The 19,800-nt window shown below is 44.1% G+C and overlaps 2 protein-coding genes across 3 annotated transcripts in view; one reads left to right on the forward strand and one right to left on the reverse strand.

Moving 5' to 3' along the window:
* LOC137425139 (alpha-ketoglutarate-dependent dioxygenase alkB homolog 7, mitochondrial-like) lies at positions 1 to 9,858 on the forward strand. 2 transcript variants are annotated; one of them, XM_078773062.1, is made up of 5 exons: positions 174 to 625; positions 6,399 to 6,572; positions 7,163 to 7,284; positions 9,386 to 9,490; positions 9,720 to 9,850. In XM_078773062.1, the coding sequence occupies exons 1-4, from the start codon at positions 383 to 385 to the stop codon at positions 9,456 to 9,458; spliced, it is 612 nt and encodes a 203-aa protein (XP_078629188.1). In that variant the 5' UTR covers positions 174 to 382; the 3' UTR covers positions 9,459 to 9,490; positions 9,720 to 9,850. The 2 variants fall into 2 exon arrangements, with proteins under 2 accessions (XP_078629184.1, XP_078629188.1); XM_078773058.1 differs by lacking the exon at positions 9,386 to 9,490 and having other exon boundaries at positions 1 to 625; positions 9,720 to 9,858.
* The window catches only part of LOC137425131 (DNA repair and recombination protein RAD54-like), a 21,457-nt gene continuing 11,341 nt past the window's right edge, over positions 9,685 to 19,800 (reverse strand). Inside the window, exons 2-6 of the mRNA XM_068113258.2 lie at positions 16,313 to 16,436; positions 15,631 to 15,709; positions 12,586 to 12,765; positions 12,326 to 12,489; positions 9,685 to 10,730 (exon numbers count right to left, since the gene is read on the reverse strand). Coding sequence (XP_067969359.1) covers positions 10,532 to 10,730; positions 12,326 to 12,489; positions 12,586 to 12,765; positions 15,631 to 15,709; positions 16,313 to 16,431 — 741 coding nt within the window. The 5' untranslated portion in view covers positions 16,432 to 16,436 and the 3' untranslated portion in view covers positions 9,685 to 10,531. The remainder of the gene's footprint in view (positions 10,731 to 12,325; positions 12,490 to 12,585; positions 12,766 to 15,630; positions 15,710 to 16,312; positions 16,437 to 19,800) is intronic.

Consider the following 19,800-nt stretch of genomic DNA (forward strand, 5'->3'; position numbering starts at 1 on the left):
ACCATTTTCCGTGTCAGGTCGAGGACGAATACCGAGGACGATGGACGGACATTCCAGAGGTTCGGGTCCAAATCCGAATTTTAGATGTTTGTTTCACACACTCCAATTTATAACCGCAATTGTAAATCTGTCACCGTGGCGTGAACCTGTAAACCAATCATGCCCAGTTGAACGGTGTATAGGTGTCACGTATATTACAGAAGCTGGATTGCCATTACCCGCGTCATTTTGCTTACTGTACGTACTGCATGTAGAGTAATGCCCATTTGTAATGATAGGCGGCTTGCCTGTTGGTGTTGTGTGCGCTTAACCCAAATGGCAGAGGTGTATCACTTCGGACAATATAACTGTGGAAAGAAAGGTACGAACTAGTAGTAGTACTATGACGTGGACTGTTTGCTCCCAGTTAGGCCGCGTGTCTCGGTTAGCGAAGGCTAAAGTGTCACGACCCACCGCTCCCGGACCCTTCGAGCGCCGCCGCTTTGCCGCGCCTTCCGCGCCGCGACCGCCCGACGGGCTCCGTGTCTGTGAGGAGTTCGTGAGTCTGCGAGAGGAGCAGATTTTACTGGACGAAGTGGAGCCTTCGTTTCGGAAAATGAAGTACCAGTTCGACCACTGGGACGATGTGAGCTTATCTCCCTCTGATTTGTGTTATTTACTCGATTTCTTGCTCCGCTCTGACCTTGAGCATTTCGTTATTGAATAAATGACATTTCCTCGTCACATTCGTTATTGATTTCTGTTCAATCTGCCACTTGTTTGACCGCCTCACCCTCTGCACTTCAATCTCCGCCCCCTCTATTTTTCTTTGAAACCCCTCCTCTTTAAAACCTTCTCGCTCCGCCCTCCACACTTCAATCACCACCCCCACTGTTTTTCTTTGAAACCCCGCCTCTTTAAAACCTTCTCGCTCCGCCCTCTGCACTTCAATCTCCACCCGCTCTGTTTTTCTTTGAAACCCCGCCTCTTTAAAACCTTCTCGCTCTGCCTCTGCACTTCAATCTCCACCCCCACTGTTTTTCTTTGAAACCCCGCCTCTTTAAACCCTCGCTCCGCCCTCTGCACGTCAATCTCCGCCCCCTCTATTTTTCTTTGAAACCCCGCCTCTTTAAAACCTTCTCGCTCCGCCCTCTGCACTTCCATCTCCGTCCCCTCTATTTTTCTTTGAAACCCCGCCTCTTTAAAACCTTCTCGCTCCGCCCTCTGCACATCAATCTCAGTCCCCTCTATTTTTCTTTGAAACCCCGCCTCTTTAAATCTTCTCGCTCCGCCCTCTGTATTTTATCACGCTCCGCCCTCTACGTACAGTACTGCCTTTGACCTTCACAAACTCCACCTTCTGTCAGGTTTCTGATCAGTGCACCCTCTGCATGATCTTGTCATGCTCGACCCCTTGCACAATGTCTGTCTGCTCCCTCTGCCACTGTTTGTACTGCACCATTCGTACTCTTTTCACAGCTGGAAAATGGTCTTTGTTTTCTACACCGCTCTACTTTTATTTCCTGTCTTTGCTACTTCCACCTTTGCCAGGAAATGTTGTTTTGGAACCCATGCATTCATTGTGTTCTTTAACTTCTCAAAGGCTTCCTTTCACAATTTTATTTTGTTGTTTTAAACATGTAAATGAGCGAGCAACATTGGCAATCATTGATAATCCATGTTATATGTCACCTTTCTCCTAATCAAAAATAAAGCATGGAATCAACAATTGCAACAGGGCACACTCACCTCTAAGCTGTGCAGCCTGGATTTGAATCCCGATCCAGCCATAAACTGTCATCCCAGTGTTTCACAGGCAGGTTGAGCCGTCAATGTGTGTCACATTCATCAATGTTCAGCGTTTATACACTTATGGTCTTGATTGCAGCCCTTATCTTATTCCTCAGATTTGCAATATCGGTAAGCTTCGTTCGGTACACCAGGTCCTTCACATAACCATATGAAAAAACATCCAGAGGCGTTATGTCCAGCAAACGTGGTGCCCACAGTTTCGGATCGTCGCACCCAATCCATCAATCATTGAAGTGTTCATTGAAGAAATTGTGCACTATAAGACTCCAGTGTGGGGGAGCTCTGTATTGTTGGTAAATGACCTCTTTCCATCAGATCCACCAATTGCGGGAGTACAAGGTTCTCCAACATATTCAGCTAATAATTGTCAGACTTTATAGTGGCTTCAGCAGAGAAGAATGGCCCAATGACTCGGTGATGCATGAGGCCGCACAACACGTTAACCTTTAGGCTGTCATGCTCAAGTTCTCAGACCTCATGTGGAGGCTCAGAGCCCCAAATCCTGATATTATGTCTGTTAACTTTCCCAAAACATGGAAGGTTAACTCATTTGAGAAGAGCACGCGTCATGGGAATCCGTCATCTCCGTCTCAGCATTCCAAAATATCCACTGAAAATGTGATTCATCGCATGCAGTCGTCCGGTTTAAGTGAACTTTCCATGTGTACAGCTGCAATCGCGTGTGCAGCACTTCATGTACTGTTGAGCAGTGTAGCTGCAGCTCCATGGTGGCAGTCCTAAAGGACTCATAGAGACTGCGCTCGAACGACTCACAAGTGTGTTCAACATCCTCACCACTCGTGCTTGGCTTTCTTCCATAGATCATCCTGAAGCGTTGTTGAACCCATGTAGATGATTTTGTCTTTATAAACCAGGAAACACATTGCGCTGTTTCTTGTGGGGGCACCACATGCAGCAAATGTCATCTACCGTGTATCAGGAGACTCCTGGAACCAAAAAAAAATGTAAATAAAACTTTGAGGAATATTCTTTCACATGCAGCAAACCACATTGGGATATCCCATTTCATCGTTTTTTTATTTATTATGATTTGAATTTGGAATGGTAATTTGTGGAAACCCTGTACTTTGTGCCACATTGTATATAAGTCAACTCTGTGCAGGATAGTTCCTCACTGACCATAGCTCCCCCTCTCCCTCCTCCTACCTTCAAAGTCTCCCACTGCCAATTACGCTGCAGCAGCATCCCTCTCTGCAGATCTTGTGAAAATAAGCAACTGTTCATCATCCTGTAATGTCCTGTAATGCAGGAAAGAAACAATCCTCAATTTGTATCTCCATAACAAGCAGCTGGCAAACCCTACAATAGTTTATTTCTGTGGTTACCCTCTCATCTCTGGAGCTCCTGGGACTCGCCATCAGCTCTCATCTTTATTGGGCAGATCATATCGCCAAGCGAGCCTCCAAAGCCAGGTGCTGCATTGGAAAATACATGAGTTTCCAACCTTCTGCATGCAAGAAAAGTTTACACGAGACAAATAATGTCAGGAGATTCAGAGGCTACTGGAGGATCCCTCACTTTGCTGTCCTCTGAAGTTGGAGGCCTACAATATGAGGGAGGGAGTAGCTGTGCCACCCTCAAGGCTTTTCTGAAGTCTCATGGAATATGCTTCTCCATAGTAGACCACTGCTACTGCTTTCCATCTTGCCACCCTTAAAGCAATGACGTTTAAGGCCCACCTTGTCATCAGCATCTTAGGCCAAAAGTCTGAATGTGAAGGTCAGCTTTTTGTTTACCATGAGCAAGTTAGTGGCGTTGCAGTCTTTATAGAGGGGTCAATATACGACAAAAAACTCACCTAACCCCAGAAAAATTGATAAAGGTTTTTCAATGGATTCTGGTACCATTGGGCATGCTAAATAACATACTAAAAATCTAGTAACATCTGACTTCCGGAAATGGGTCGTTTTCAAGATGGCGTCCAAGATGGCCGCCGGGAGCTTAAAATGGCCATATCTCAATTATTATTCAACCTAGAAAGGTGGTTTTGGTGTCTAACCCTAGGTTTTAGGGCCCAAGGAATCCAATTGAATCAATAAAATTACCATCAGTTAATTATTTATTGACAAGTCCAAGATGGCATCCCAAGGTGACATCCTGATCCACTAAAATGGCTCTGTCGAATAGCAGTCAACCTAGAGAGATTTTTTCAGTGTGTATACCTAGGTTTAAGGCACCCAGGAAATCATCAAAATTACTTAAATAAGCACAAAGTAATCAGGTAATCCAGTAAGCCAGGTTTACCAGCCCATTAGGCATTTGTTGTCTTATACAGTTAGTCGCTATTCATCGTCATCCTCCGACTCCTCTGGAAGAAACTTGGTATGTGGATTGTCACATTCTTCAAGTTGGCACGGTCCACAGGCAGTAGTACATGGTAGTCCATATCGTCTACAAGAGCAGCGGAGTGTCTTGCAGGCAGTGGAGCAGTTACAATGAATGACCTTCAAGAGATTGTCTGGAGCAGCGTTCATTCTTGACATAAGTGGGACAAACTGATTATCCTGCAGGCTCCACCCCCATTTCATGGCATCCATACCCTCTTCTTTTCCCATCCACACCATGATCTGGTAGTACGCTCTACGACAGTGAAGTATGGTAGCAGATTTAGTTGGGGGCAGACGCTCGGGTGTTACAAAAGACGAAGCAGAGACAACCATTCTTGCTGAAGGTGTTATATCGCATTGTTGCAAGGGAATCTTTGCACTTGCCACCAAAGAGGATAGCCATTACTCGGCATCCAAAGTCATCGATCACCTCTGTGGTCTGGTTTGGGATGGTGAATGTGTTGGCACAAGACCGAAGGACAAGCTCTCCTTTTACAAGCTTCTGGAAAGCAGTATTTTTGCCAACACCAAAAATCCGAGAAGTCGTGTCACAACCAGTCATGGCATGGATGAATATCAACTGAGAACACATGTCATGTCCGAGGATTTCTTTTAGACAGTTGATGTCATACACTTTAAAACTGCCATCAGCTTTGGACTTGTCTGATCTGAAATAAAGGCTCTTACTGTCTCCCTGCGCAAGTAAAGGAGTAAGACAAGGAGATCAGTATCTTCTCCAATCAGTGTAGTGGTGTGTAGAAGAGATGCCTCCACTGCAGCCTTTACTATATCTACGTCAGCATCTCCAGGTGCATTGACCACAGTGCAATACCTTTCTCTCAGTTCATCACTTATCATCCCGATCAGTCTCTGTTTATTGATATCTCTTGACAGGACCTCCTCCTTCTTGCCTGAGAACTTTGTCTCAACAGTGAAGCTGACAATGGGATGAATATTGTGTCCTCTTCTCTGATGCGTGTTGTCTTTAATGGACGGCCCTTCCTCATAGCCATCAAAGACAATGGTCGTAGCTGAACCATAATGCTGGATGGTGAAGTCAGCATACGTATTGGGGAGGGTATGATAGTCAGTCATACCCTCCCCAATATAAAATAGTCTGTCCCTTGCCATAACCTCTCAAGCTTTGTACAAACCTTTGTCTGTAATGATCACTGAATACTGTGGACTGGAGTCACAGGTGGCAGTGGTGTAGACACATTACACTCTTATCTCCAATCTGAAACACACACTTGGTTCATTAGCTGGTGAGTCGGAGGATGACGATGAATAGCGACTAACTGTATAAGACAACAAATGCCTAATGGACTGGTAAACCTGGCTTACTGGATTACCTGATTACTTTGTGCTTATTTAAGTAATTTTGATGATTTCCTGGGTGCCTTAAACCTAGGTATACACACTGAAAAAATCTCTCGGTTGACTACTATTCGACAGAGCCATTTTAGTGGATCAGGATGTCACCTTGGGATGCCATCTTGGACTTGTCAATAAATAATTAACTGATGGTAATTTTATTGATTCAATTGGATTCCTTGGGCCCTAAAACCCAGGGTTAGACACCAAAACCACCTTTCTAGGTTGAATAATAATTGAGATATGGCCATTTTAAGCTCCCGGCGGCCATCTTGGACGCCATCTTGAAAATGACCCCTTTCCGGAAGTCAGATGTTACTATATTTTTAGTATGTTATTTAGCATGCCCAATGGTACCATAATCCATTGAAAAACCTTTTGTATCAATTTTTTGGGGGTTCAACCATATATTGACCCCTCTATTAGGTCTATTTTCAGCTTGCTCTTGCTGTCCTCACCTGTCTTTCTAACTGTCACACACATTCTATCAGACTTGCCTTGTGACTGTCACCAAGTCTAAACTCGTTGGTCACCTCCATTCACCCCCCACCCCGAGTCACATTTTCTCTCACATATAGAACTTCCTGAATCTGTTGTCTCTTGCCTTTTCTCTCCAGGACCTTCACGTGTGTTGCCTACCTCATGGTGTCCCAATTTTACGACACCGATTGAGAACCTTCCCCCTTTCAACTGAAACTATTCGTACTGTGGTTCATCCTCACTTACATTCTTGTCCCTATTTCCTTCGCCACACTGTCTGTTGACACTTTTGTTCTGCTGTTCCATAAGCTTTGATATCCTTTGTTAAGAAAGTAAAAGCCTGTGGCCAATTTACACTGCCCTGCAACCGATCTGTATAAACTAATTAGGATTTTCTTCTCTTAGGCTATCCATGGCTATCGTGAGATAGAGCGGGAGAAATGGAGTGCTGAGGCTGCCTCCCTGTTGCATAGAGTTTGTGAGACAGCATTTGGAACAGGAAGTGAAGTCAGCCCTCTGATCCACATCCTAGATTTGGATGCTCATGGGTACATCAAACCACATGTCGACAGCATCAAGGTGACATTCATTCATTCACCCATTTCTTCTTTGTAAGTAAATGACTAAAGGGGGGCCCGACAGGATGGCCTCGACCTAGAGGTATGCACACTCACCTCTAAGCTGTCTGGTATGGGTTGGAATCTCATCCCAGCTATAAACTGTCATCCTGGTGGGTCACAGGCAGGGCGATTCGTCAGTGTGTGCCGTCCCTCTGACGTTAAATGGGCGTCCCATGTGCTGGCATTATTTGGTGGATGTTAAAGATCTCATGGTGTCCTTCATGAAGAGCAGATGAGCTATCGCCAGCACCATGGCCAAAATTCAATATTCCTGGCCTAACCTTAATTGAACGTCGTCAGGACTGGTTCGTGGAAGATTTGGGACAAGCTTCCCCCGGTCAACCCCACAAGGACGTAGGAATAATTGTGGCTGTTAAAGAAGTAGTAGATGACTAATGGATGGAGTGAAAAGGTGCTTCAACAGGTACAAGACCATTCCTGCCTTTTGTATCATCGGCTCTATTACGCTCTACTTTAGACATAAGGAAGGAATTTTCCGAGTTAATAAGCAATGTTGGTATCAGCTAAGATGTTCTGGTGTCGATGCAGTTCTGTGGGAACACCATCGCTGGCCTCAGCTTGCTGTCCACCTGCGTCATGCGTTTCGTACACGAAGGAACGGCTGAACAAATGGATACGCTGCTCAAACGGCGCTCTCTTTATATCATGCGGTGAGTAAAATGTTTGCAACTTTGTGCAATAGGCCACCAGTAATAGAAAAATCACCCCCTGCTTTACTGTGATGAGTCTGTGCCAGACTAGACATTTTAAGAGAATCTTCCAGGTCATGGGCCACCCTTCACTCAGCTGCAAATTGTTCAAGGAGCCATCTAGAAAAAAAAAATCACAACAAAGATCCATCAGAACCAGTTGATGTGCTCCATCAGATCTTTGTATATACTTATACCCCACTCCCCGTTTTGCACATACCCTTTGGGACTTGCTAACCTTGCTACCTTGTCGTTTAGCGAGAGCCTCGCAATCGGGATTGACAGGTCGATCCCAGAATCTTCACTCGTCGATCTTAACATTGAAAAAAAAGTTTGGGAAGGGTCGTGGTTCAGTATGGTGGTTGTATTTGAAACTGCAGTGGCTGTGGGTCGCATACGCAAGCTGCTGGAGAGTTTTTAAAAGAGCTAAATGTGGGTGCACAGGTCAATCAGAAATTATTTGCGTTTAAACGAACTGATTATCCATTAATGATGCAGTTGCTGTACTGCTGCGGTTACCATACAGTTGTCGGTTGCTCATATATATATATATATATATATATATATGTGTGTGTGTGTGTGTGTGTGTGTGTGTGTGTGTGTGTGTGTGTGTGTGTGTGTGTGTGTGTGTGTGTGTGTGTGTGTGTGTATGTATATATATATATATATATATATATATATATATATATGTGTGTGTTTTTTAAAGATTAATTTCCTAAAGCCAAAATGACGAGCGAGAAGCCGGGCCCGTCCAAGAAGGCATCTTTTCGCATTAGCCACCTGCTGGCGAAACATAAGAAACCATTCACCGATGAAGTTAATCAATGAGGCTATCACGGTTACTGCCGACACCTTGTTCAAAGAAAGAAAAACAACGTGAAATTACGACAGCCATCAAGAGCATGCCGCTTCAAAAGTAGCCAAAAGGGTGGAATCGCTGTCCGAGGACGTGTCTCATGAAATAGACTGTGAATTTATCTTTAAAGACATCAGATTGTGAATGTTTCTCATTGCAGTTTGATGCATCGGTATACACGATGGATACGGCCCAGCTGATTCTTTTAATTTGCATGGCATTCAAGACTCAGCAACAACGGACGACTTTCTCACTCTTTTGCCACTTAGAGGACAAGAGGCGAGGATGTCTACAACGAATTTTAAAGGTGCACCGACATTGCTGGGTGCCAATGCAGGCCTTATTGCACTTTGCTGAAATGATCCTGCATTTGCCTCCTTTGTCAATTACCACCGTGTTATCCACCAACAAGCGCTAGCGAGCAAGGATATCAACGTTTTTCATGTAATGACAGTTATCAAGATCGTCAACTCAATTATTGCTAAGAGCTCTGCACCATTGCTCGTTCAAATTGTTACTCGATGAGCTCGATGCCACCTGCGGTGAGCTCATCCTTCATGAAGATGTGAAGTGGTTAAGTCGAGGAAAAGTCCTCCAGAGATTTTAAAATCTGATTCCTGAAAATGTCACCTTTCCTAAATCAAATATAGGCAAAATTTAACGAGCTGAATCACGAACTGCAGGGGAGGGACAGGGACTTGTCACACATGATCAGTGCAGTGAATGCATTCAAGTTGAAACAAGGCCTGTGGTCCTCCCAGTTAAAGAACAAGGTGACAGGACACTTCCCAAATCTGGAGAAAATCCTACAAAACACCAAAGAAGTGTTCCATAAACAAAAAAATTGCATGACCACCTGACGATTGGAAAAGGAATTCAACAGACAATTTCAGGAGGTAGACAAGATGGAAGAAATCGTTTTGTCTCAAATAATTTTCTTGAAGTGGACATTGGAGAACAGCAAAATTTCAGCAGGTGTTTGACCAGAGCAGTGGACGTGACATGGAGATAATCACCATGCAAGATGACAGAGCTGAAAGCTAGGTCAAGGGAGAAAGAGTTTTGGGGAATTTCAAACAGAGAGAAGGTACCCTCTTCTTACTTCCTGTGCACTCGAGGTGAAGGCCTACTCTAATTCCACATATCTCAGACTATGATTTCATCTGGGAAAAATCCATCTCACAAAGTATCGTACTTATCTCACAGATGTCCATCTGATGGATTGTATGAGACTGGCCATCTCAAACGAGGACCCAGACTTCAAAGCACTCACAGATAGTGTGCAAGCACAGATGTCACACTAAGAACAAGGTGTGTTATGCATCAGCAAAAATACATCTTTTTAGTAAAGTAGAATTTTTTAAGGGGAGATCTTGGGTTGCATTTCGATTCTAAAAGTGATCTTATGTTTAAAAAGGTTGGAAACCACTGGGCTCGACCTAGACCCTTGCATTATGCAAACATTATTTACCTCTCCATGATTGGAGATATGTGTACACTGTGCAAAAGATCATGTCAGTTTTTAATCTCCCTTCCTCAGGGATAAAGTGCGATACATGTTCACTCACGAAATTCTAAAGAACGAAGAATCCTATTACGAAGGAAAACACATCCCGAGAAGCAGACGGATCGCCATCATTTTCCGGAACTTTCCAGAAGAGAAAACGTGAATCTATGAATTGTGTGAAAAAAAGTAAAAATAAGAGATTCAAAAATAAATTTTATTCCCCCATCGTTTTGGGGGATATTATGTTACATGTTTTGGGGGATGTTAAACAACGTTACATTGAACAAATAAATGACAAACCGTTTCAGTCGTTTTACACATTAGTCGACATCATCAAGTTTACCTACCCCTGTGCTCCTCATAGCCCTTTCTCTCCAAAAGGTTAAACAATAAAGTTTGATCCTTTTGATGTGGATAGCAAAGGTCAGAATTTGCTAGATTCCTCATCACAAGCATCTTAATTCTTCGACTTAGTCTGCCAGCATTGCTCCAAGCTGTCTGCAAGGAGAAGTGGGAAATTTAAACGGCCAACTCAAAACAGCACTTCATTTGCTTTACAGTATGGAGCAGACTTGCAAGTGCAGCGTGACGGCGAACTCTCAACCGAGCCATCGTTATGGCAACTGTGACACAGTGGATCACTTTCACCATTCCAACAATGGTGGAGGTTTGTGATACCATTCGTCAATCCTTTGCCTAGTGGCATGCTGCATTTCTGAGTTTATAAAACAAGTTTCCACCCAAAGTTCTCACTCGGTTCCTGAGGCCTGCGGGAGTGGTTCCACAGGAAGGAATGCAAGCGCTTGCTAAAAATGTAATGCCTTCAGGATAAAGTACACATGGGTTCACACGAGAGCGCGAGTCTCATGAGAGCGTTGATGGAACACAAAGGAAATGCCGGCATCCCAAGCGGCACGGAGTGCAGTGTCTGGCAGGTGGCGCCTCTCAGCACTGTGCTGCCATTGCGATAAGGCTGACGTACAGTCTGCTTCCGTTGGAGGTGCGCGCACCTGAATGCCGTTCACACAACGACGGCAGCGAAATCTTTGGGCAAGGGGAAAGGAGGAGGGGTGTGGTGGAGGTGGGGAAGGAAATGAAGAATTACATTCTTTCATATGATGTTGCACACCTTTCATATACAAAGCAGGGATATTAGAAGACACTATACATAATCATTAATTTGCTAACATAAATCAATGCAGTATATGCAGAGGAGGAATGACAGACATGCTATTTATTGTAAGGCAGATGCAGGAGAAGTACATGGAGGAAGAGGAAGAAGTTGTTTCTTGGGTTTGTTGATCTGGAGAAAGCATTCGAAAGGGTTCCACGCAAAGTAGTGACATGGGCATTGAGGAAGTTAGGAGTGGAGGAATGGTTGATCAGAGTAGTGACGGCAATGTACGAAAGAGCGCGCACAGCTGTAAGGACGAATGACGGGAACAGTCGTGAGTTTGAGGTGAAGGTGGGAGTGCATCAGGGGTTGGTACGAAGTCCACTACTATTTGTAGCTGTGATGGAGGTGCTGGCTCGGAACATAAAGGAGGGTTTGCCGTGGGAGTTGTTGTATGCAGATAATCTGGTGTTGATTGCAGAAAGTATGGATGGACTGAAGGAGAAGATGAACAAGTGGAAGGAATGTATGGAGACAAAAGGTCTGAAGGTGAATATGGGAAAGACGAAGGTGATGGCAGGTGGTAAAGCATGTGGTGAGGTGGAAAGAACTGGGAAGTGGCCGTGTGCTTTGTGCAGGAAGGGTGTCGGAGTGAACTCCATTCAATGTACAATGTGCGCTGAGTGGGTTCATCAAAAATGTAGTGGTCTGAGAGGGTCATTAACCAGTGTGGCAACTACATTCAAGTGTAAGGTGTGCACAGAGGGAGCTGCAGATGGAGGAAATGTTGAGTTGGATCTTGGAGACGGCGTGAAGCTGGAAGGTGTGAAAACATTTTGCTACCTCGGAGACATGCTGAATGGAGATGGTGGATCAGACTCGGCAATGGATGCTAGAGTGAGATGTGCATGGAAGAAGTTTCGAGAACTGAGTGGCATGCTGACGAGGAGGGGAGTGTCGTTGAAGCTGAAGGGAAAGGTGTATGCTGCATGTGTGAGAAGTGTTATGATTTATGGGAGCGAGACATGGGTAATGAACGTAGAGCAGCAACGAAGGCTGGAAAGGGTGGAAATGCGAATGGTTCGGTGGATGTGTGGAGTATCGTTGAGAGAGAGGAAGACAAATGATGAATTGCAAAAGATGATGGGAATAGAGCCTGTGATGGATGCTGTTAAGAGAAAGAGGTTCAGATGGTTTGGTCATGCGTTGAGGAAGGATGAAAGTGACTGGTTGAGAAGAGTGATGGAAATGACTGTAGAAGGAAGTAGAGGATGGGGAAGACCGAGAAAGACTTGGCTGAAGATGGTGGAAGAAGAAATGCAGGCAAGGGGGTTAACAAGGGGAGATGCAGAAAATAGGGCAAAATGGAGAAGATTGTCATGGGGACCGCAAGGCTAACCCCTGCTCCAGCAGAGAAAATGGCCTTAAAATGCCAGTTGTGTTGTTGTATATGGCATTCAACTCCAGGGTCCCAGTATCTTAAGCCAAGTGTGCAGATGGGAAAGGAGTGGAATGAGGAACGAACTTGTCGTGAGTGTCGCTCGTGGTTTCTTCATTGAGTACAAATAGGTCGCGAAGTTCACCCCGTGTAAAGTGCCGCTCAACATCCGTCTCCTTATCCACCACGCAGCTACTCAGAGCCTTCTTGTGAGTCTGACGTTGCAAAACCTTTTCCTCTATGGTCCCAGTCTGCAGTATCAGGAAGTGACCAACACAAGTCATCCAATAATGCCATTGCCACATTAAAAACACTGTTTTATTCCATTGACGTGCACGAATCCTTACCGATACGAGGCGGTACACGAAGCACGTTTTCTTCTGTCCGTCACGCCACACCCGCGCCATGGCCTGCTCGTCGTTTGCTGGATTCCAGTCGGGATCAAACATGATCAGGCGGTTTGCTCCAATTAGGTTCAAACCACAACCGCCAGCTTTGCTGCTCAACATGAATATAAATTCTGGACTCTGCTTGGGCAGTGTGACAGTATAAACCCCAACAAGTCAGTCTTTACATAGAAACAAAACAGTGCCATCATCGTCTTGTTCACCTAGATCACCGAGCGATTTATGAAGCATTAGTGGTCAAAATTTGGACAGCCAAGACATACTTTCATAAAGTGGTGTCTTTCTTGTCAGCTCTTTCTTTTTAACTTATACTACCAATATTCATGAAATGGACTGCAGTACAACTTGATTTTATTTAATACATGATGGCGGCCCATGGAAAAGTGAGGCAACAAACTGACAGTGGTGACAAGGGGCCATAGTTTTCCAAAAAACAAGGAAATGAAGAAATGGGCAAAGAGGAGGAAAAATGATAACCTGCAAGTAATAGGGTTGAGATAGGTATGATTCATGGGGGTAGAAAAGATAATGGGTAGGGGACAGAGAGAATGGCATGAGAAGGTGGTGACCAGCCTGTTTGAAGCTCTCAAAGGAAGAGTGAGGTAAAAAACCTCAGGAAGGTGTTTCCACAAATCACAGAAAAGTAAACCAAAGGTTTGGAGGTGTGCGGTGAAAGTGCATTTTGAGAGTCTTAACACCGTATTGTACCGTAAAATACCCCTATCCTACTGACAGACAGACTACAGCTGTGTGACTCTCTGCTGATCCCTTAGATTATTTTGTGGGTCACAGGGAAGAGCAGTACACCATGAGCTACAGACCAAGCCCTTGTAGACTGATTTTCTCTTCAAGAAATTGTCCACAACATCCAAATGATGACTTGCAATCATTGCTTCTGGGTTCTCCTGAATGGACAGTCGAGTCAGTTAAACAATCACAATAATGGAGGCTCTGACTCATGGTCAACATGTTGGCCGAAGTTGATGATGCCATTTTGAGATCACATGCAGGCAAGACATTTGAGAAAGTTGAAGACACTAAGCAGAGATGTTGCAACAATGAGCCTCTACTACCACCAACGGTGCGACTGTCTCAATGTTCAGAAAACAGCATACTCCGACTTCCATCTGCAGGATAGCAAAGCAAGGAGACAGCTGAAAGTCAAGCTGAACAACATCCCTCTCTCCTTCCCTCAGATACTTACTTACCTTTGCGTGCAACTCTATTGGGCTGTGACCCTCCGGCAGCATACAGAAAAGGGAGCAGTAAAAGTAGCTGCAAGACTCAAATTGATCCACAAACTCTGTGGCAATGACTTCTCTACCCTCCAAGCCTCAACACTCACATTAGTGTATGCCCCTGCAGAATACTGTCTCTGCTTCGGACAAAAGCCTTCACACAAAGGTTGACGTGCAGCTCAACATATCTGAGGGCTATCAGTCAGTCAACAGCCCACTCCCTCCCAGTACTTGCTGGCATTCACCACCATCACATCAAGCGTCTAGCTACTAAAAGACATGCAGCACCCAAAGCTTCTAACATCTCAGGACACCCACGACAAAAAGTCTTTGAAGAATTCCCCCCCCCCCCTCCCCCTCCCTCTTGCCAAACAATTGAAAAGCAGGAAGACCTTTATGAGAGAGGCCAACCGCACATCACTTCAGATGATGGGTCTGGCAGGCATACGTGGCACATTAACTAGTGGTGACCTAACCAACCTGAAGGCCATCTACAATATCTCTCCACCTCCATTAAACCTCCAGGATGTGACGTGTCCCTGAAGGAATGGTGCCGCTTGAACCAGCTTCGAACTGGCGTTGACCAGTTTAGCGGCAACAAGTTTACTTGGGGACCTGCGGAATCGCCTTCATGCGAGTGTGGTAACCTCCAGATTACAGACAATCTAGTGCAGGACTGCCAAACTCACAACCTGTAAAAGGGGATATGTGCCAGGAGCTACAAAGCATAATGTCACGTGCCCACGATTGGCAGAGTACAGCAGCTTTTATTTCATCTATCCCACGCTTGAGCCATATGAAAGAAGAATGAGGTTTCAAAGACTCATTGCATTTGTCAGACCAGTATAAAACAATTCCAGATCAACAGAGAGTCAGACAGCTCCTGTCTGCCTGCCAGTGGGATGGCGGTACTTTATGGCACAATGCAGTCATCTGTAAAAAGGAAGAGAGGGTTGTGCAGAGCATCAGAGAAGTCGTGCATTATTATGTGGAACCTCATGCATAAATATGCAGCTTTACCATGCAATAATGTTCTTTTATTAAAATGGACCAGTGTCATTAAAAAGGAGACACTTGTGCAACATAAACCATACCCCACAGACTATGTAGGCTCTCTTCACCCACCATGTCCATCAGCTCACATTTCACTGCTTCACATGGCCCAGCCTCATTAAGGCTTCTTTGTAACATTTTCGATTCTGCATATGGTTAAAAGGCAACAGGACAGCCTGCTGGCAACTCAATGATAAACATAATTGACTGCGAGCAAAACACAAGGCTGAGCACACCATCCTTCAGATGGGATGTTTGGTCAGCTGTCCTTGCCTCGTCTGTATTTTCTGTATTAAAATCAGTTCAGTTGTCTGTATTAAAATCTTAGTATTTTCCTTAAACAACATGTCCTTGGACCAAATTTATTGGATGGGTGAAACTTAGGATTGATCACACTAACTCAGTGGGACCCTTCCTGATATATCATCATCATGGAAGCTGCATTAGCTTGCTGTTTTAAATTGAAGAGGAAGTGAACAATTTAACATCAATGCCTCATTCGGACCACTTAATCTGCACCCAGCTTGGCCTCCAACTTGGTGGGAAATATGAAGCTTTGGGCCCAAACTTCCAATCTGAAATCATAGGATTAAAGACTCAAATTCTCCTTTTTTTCCTCCCAAGTTAAAATTCTTATCAGAAGTGGACATTTTCACGAATGAAGGAAGTGAATCATTTTAGTGAGGTGGCGTACCGAGGGATTGTTGAAACGCTCCACCACCTTGGCTCGCTTTTTGATGGACATGCTCCCATCGAGTCGTACGTACAGATACCTATAAGGTTCAGCAGAAAGTTAGTGCTGACTTAATCACAAGCAATAATTTCATTAATTTATACTTCCTGCTATACAATTTATTTTCCCGACCATATAGCATTTTAACCGATGTTGAAGTTGACAGCAGCATTTGTGCGATTTTAAGGCAGAATTGCCGATCCCCTTTTCAAGTCTTACGAACTGGCTGGCTAGGCCTAACATTCAACCAAGTTTGCAACAATGTGGAATTGGTTCACGATATAGGCGATATCTCACCTACTCTTTGAAAAAGAAAACGTGCAATCTTCTATGTCCACCAACTAATGCTAGCAGACGGGACTCCCAGTTTAACGGCAATCCGAGGGAAGGGACACACATCGATGATTCGCTCTGCATGTTTTTTATCCATCCTACTCTTCCAATATATCTTCTTTGATTATTGATTTTCACACCATTTGTGAGCGTAACACTGCGGAAGCAAAAACCACGTGCTCATTGACGTCTAAATAACTTGAGCTCTTCCTTGGCAATTTTCATTACAGCATTTACTCAATTCTAACAAGCTTAGAAACTGGAACACAATTAAAAGGTGTTCAAAATAGATCTCTGAATGTGTACTCACTTCCGAGCAGTACATAATCTTTCAAACAGGTCCAGAGTTTGTGTGTAGTTTGAGACCAAGATAACCTTGTCACTGGTTGAGGAGCGAGTAACTGCCAGGATGTAATCCAAGACTGACATTTTTGCTGAGGAGGAAGCATCATGAAAACAGCAAAGAATGAATAAACAAACAAATAACACAATATAATCATCCTACTATTAATTTTCCATTGGTCATTGGTTTGACGCCAATGCAAATTTTTTTTATTACGGACCCTAGGCATCAAAAAGCTACCTGTAATCGAACAAACAGTTTCAAATGAAGCACCTCACCACCAATAGGGCACTGGTATTGCATCAGATGTGGCAATAAATGCGAATTTTTGCTCCCAGCTTGCTGGCCCAATGACAGAAGACGCCATTTGCATTTTTTCCGCCTCCATTCCTACCCCGTTCAGAATCCCGTGTGGGCACAGGCAACTAACTAATACAATCTATCTATAATTCCAGTAATCTCTGTCTGTACGTCTGTACGTCTGTACGTTTGTTTGTCTGTGACCGCTGTTTCTCGACAACCACGGGTCCGATATACTTTTAACTTGCCAGGTATATTGCTGGGGACCCGAGGATGTGCCTTTTCAAGGTTTCATATTAATCGGACAATTACTTACCGAGCTATGTCCAAAAAACGATTCAACCAATCAGAGAGCAGCGAACGATCGCGTGTGCCGAACGTGGCGGGCACACTCTGCCTCGGATGGCACATTTGACAGCGTATTCATTTATTTCACGTTTGCAAACTATGTTGGCGTTAAACTATGTTTTACAACTAATAAAAACGAATTTGCGATTCATTCGCTTTCCTGCGCGTTTGTGCACGCGATGGCGATTTCTTTACCAAACTCCGGAAGCCGTTCGCTTTGGACCAAACCATTGCATGTAAATAGAGGGGGGGGATTGTCACCACTCGCAAGCCGTTCGCTTTGGACCAAACCATTTCATGTAAATAGAGGGGGGGGATATAATTTTAGATATATATATAGTACGGGCATGCCCTAGTATAATAAATACTAGCGGGGTCACCCGTGGGAATCCCAAGGGCATGGATGTGTGTGACATTTCGACATATTGAGTTAGATGCTGCACCTGCACATTCAGTTATATAAAATGGTTACTGGCAATTGATCACATCCACAAATGATGTAATCCACACTTTATGTACTTTACATAACGTTAATAGGAATACATGTCCGTGTAGATGGGAAATACAGTTTGTTTGAAATAAATCACAAATATCAGAAGAAAGTTTTTAAAATTTAGAACTATTCTCACTCAGAGTTAAACATCACCGTAATATTATGCGGTTGCTTCAACGTTTTCGGTGAATTATATGTCATTCCCATCTACACGGGCATGTATTCCTATTAACGTTATGTAAAGTACATAAATTGTGTGGATTACATCATTTGTGGATGTGATCAATTGGCAGTAACCATTTTATATAACTGAATGTGCAGGCGCAGCATCTAACTCAATATGTCGAAATGTCACACACATCCATGCCCGTGGGATTCCCACCCATGGGAATCCCACGGGCATGGATGTGTGTGACGAATTTTAAATATATGTCGACTGTTATTTTCGGCGGTGTATTTTCGTTTATCATCATGGCGCGATTTTAAAAAATATATCTCTGCATTTTCCTCTCCAATACCTCCTCACACTTTACACACACACCGGCCCATGTTTACATATACACACACACACACACACACATGTACACCCACACACATATACACACACACGTACATCGACACACATACACACGTACAGACACATATACACATATGCACATATGCAAATATGTATACACATATGTATCCACATATACACATATATGCACATTATACACATATATACATCTACACAGACACACACATACACATACACATACACAAAAACAGACACACACACACACACGTACAGACACATATACACACATACACATACACACACACAGACATATATATATATACACATACAACAACAACATGCATTTTAAGGCCATTTTCCCTGCTAGAGCGGGGGTTAGCCTACATACACATACACACACATATATATATACACACACACACACACACACACATGTCCCACATGTTTATATCCCACATGTATATACATGTTTAAAGTGTACGTGCCCTTCCCTCCTCCCCCGCCCGGCAACGCTGGGTACTTCTGCTGGTAACGAATAAAATAAAAACGAAGAAATATCTCTCGGTAATTTCATGAAACTCGGTGGAATTGGATGAAATTCGCTCGGTGAATTCACTCGGTGTATTCGGTTCGGCTCGGTTCACTCGGTTTAAAGAAAAAGCGATAATGTCGACATGTTGCCGTCTGTCATGTTGGGCGGTGTATGATACATGTTGGGCGGTGTATGATACATGTTGGGCGGTGTATGATACATATTGGACGGTTGTTGGCGGTTGGGCGGTGGGCGGTGATATGGTGTATTTTAAAAAATATATCTCTGCATTTTCCCGCGTTGCTGACACCGAGTCCAAAACCATCGATAAAAATGAAATCATATGGTGAGTTAGATTGGAGATAAAGGCGTGAGAGAGACTCAATGGCCTTGAAGTTACAGGCGTTTGAGAATTCATTTCGTTCTATAAACGGCAACTTTCATCGGATTTTCTTCCCGTTTTTTTTCAACCGAGTCTAAAACTATGTTAGCGACTGTGAAAAATGAAACGATATATCGAATTTGATTTGAAATAAAACTGGGAGAGAGAGCAAGACACCACGGGCCTACAAAACAGACCTCAAAGCTATGCGAGTTAATAAAATGGTGGATATTTGTTTATATGAAGCGAAGCCACTCCCAGAATGGGTGGAGCTATGGGTGGAGCTACTCTGCAAACCGAGTAAGCCACACCCCAAACAGACGCCCAACAGACAGACAGACAGAATCATCTATGGCTATTATAATGTAGGTTGTAACGTTTATAGGGGGAAGGCAATGAAATACCTTAGTCCAGGTAGAAGTGTACAGATTACCATGATCTGAGTGTCGTGTAAGAACACCTTGATGAAAATAAGTCACCTCCGTGTGTTCAGATTAAGTGTGACGTGTGGCCATACGGACGATGGCTCTTGTGCTAGGTAACTTAGGGAATAAGAATAAATCCCCCTGTCCGCCCTACCTCTTGTGATCTGACCTTTGTGGTTATAATAAATCGACCTGCGATAAGTCGAGGGCTGTCAGGAAACGAACTCGGGCATATTACAACACCGACAAGCCCGGCAGATACCCATCACATTTGCCGATCGGCAAGGGATCCCCGCCCCCGAATGTTCTCGATGGGCGTCCAGAAGGGCCGCGAGGACCCGCCCCAAAGGGAATGATTGGTCATGGCCATGGACTGAAGTGTTGGGGCACGGGGATTGGTTTGAGTGTGACGTCAGCGAAAAGAGGGGAGGGTGCGTTTTCGTGCGTTTTCGTGCGTT

Source organism: Myxine glutinosa, chromosome 1 (assembly GCF_964187855.1).
Source record: "Myxine glutinosa chromosome 1, kmMyxGlut1.1, whole genome shotgun sequence".
NCBI lineage: Eukaryota > Metazoa > Chordata > Myxini > Myxiniformes > Myxinidae > Myxine > Myxine glutinosa.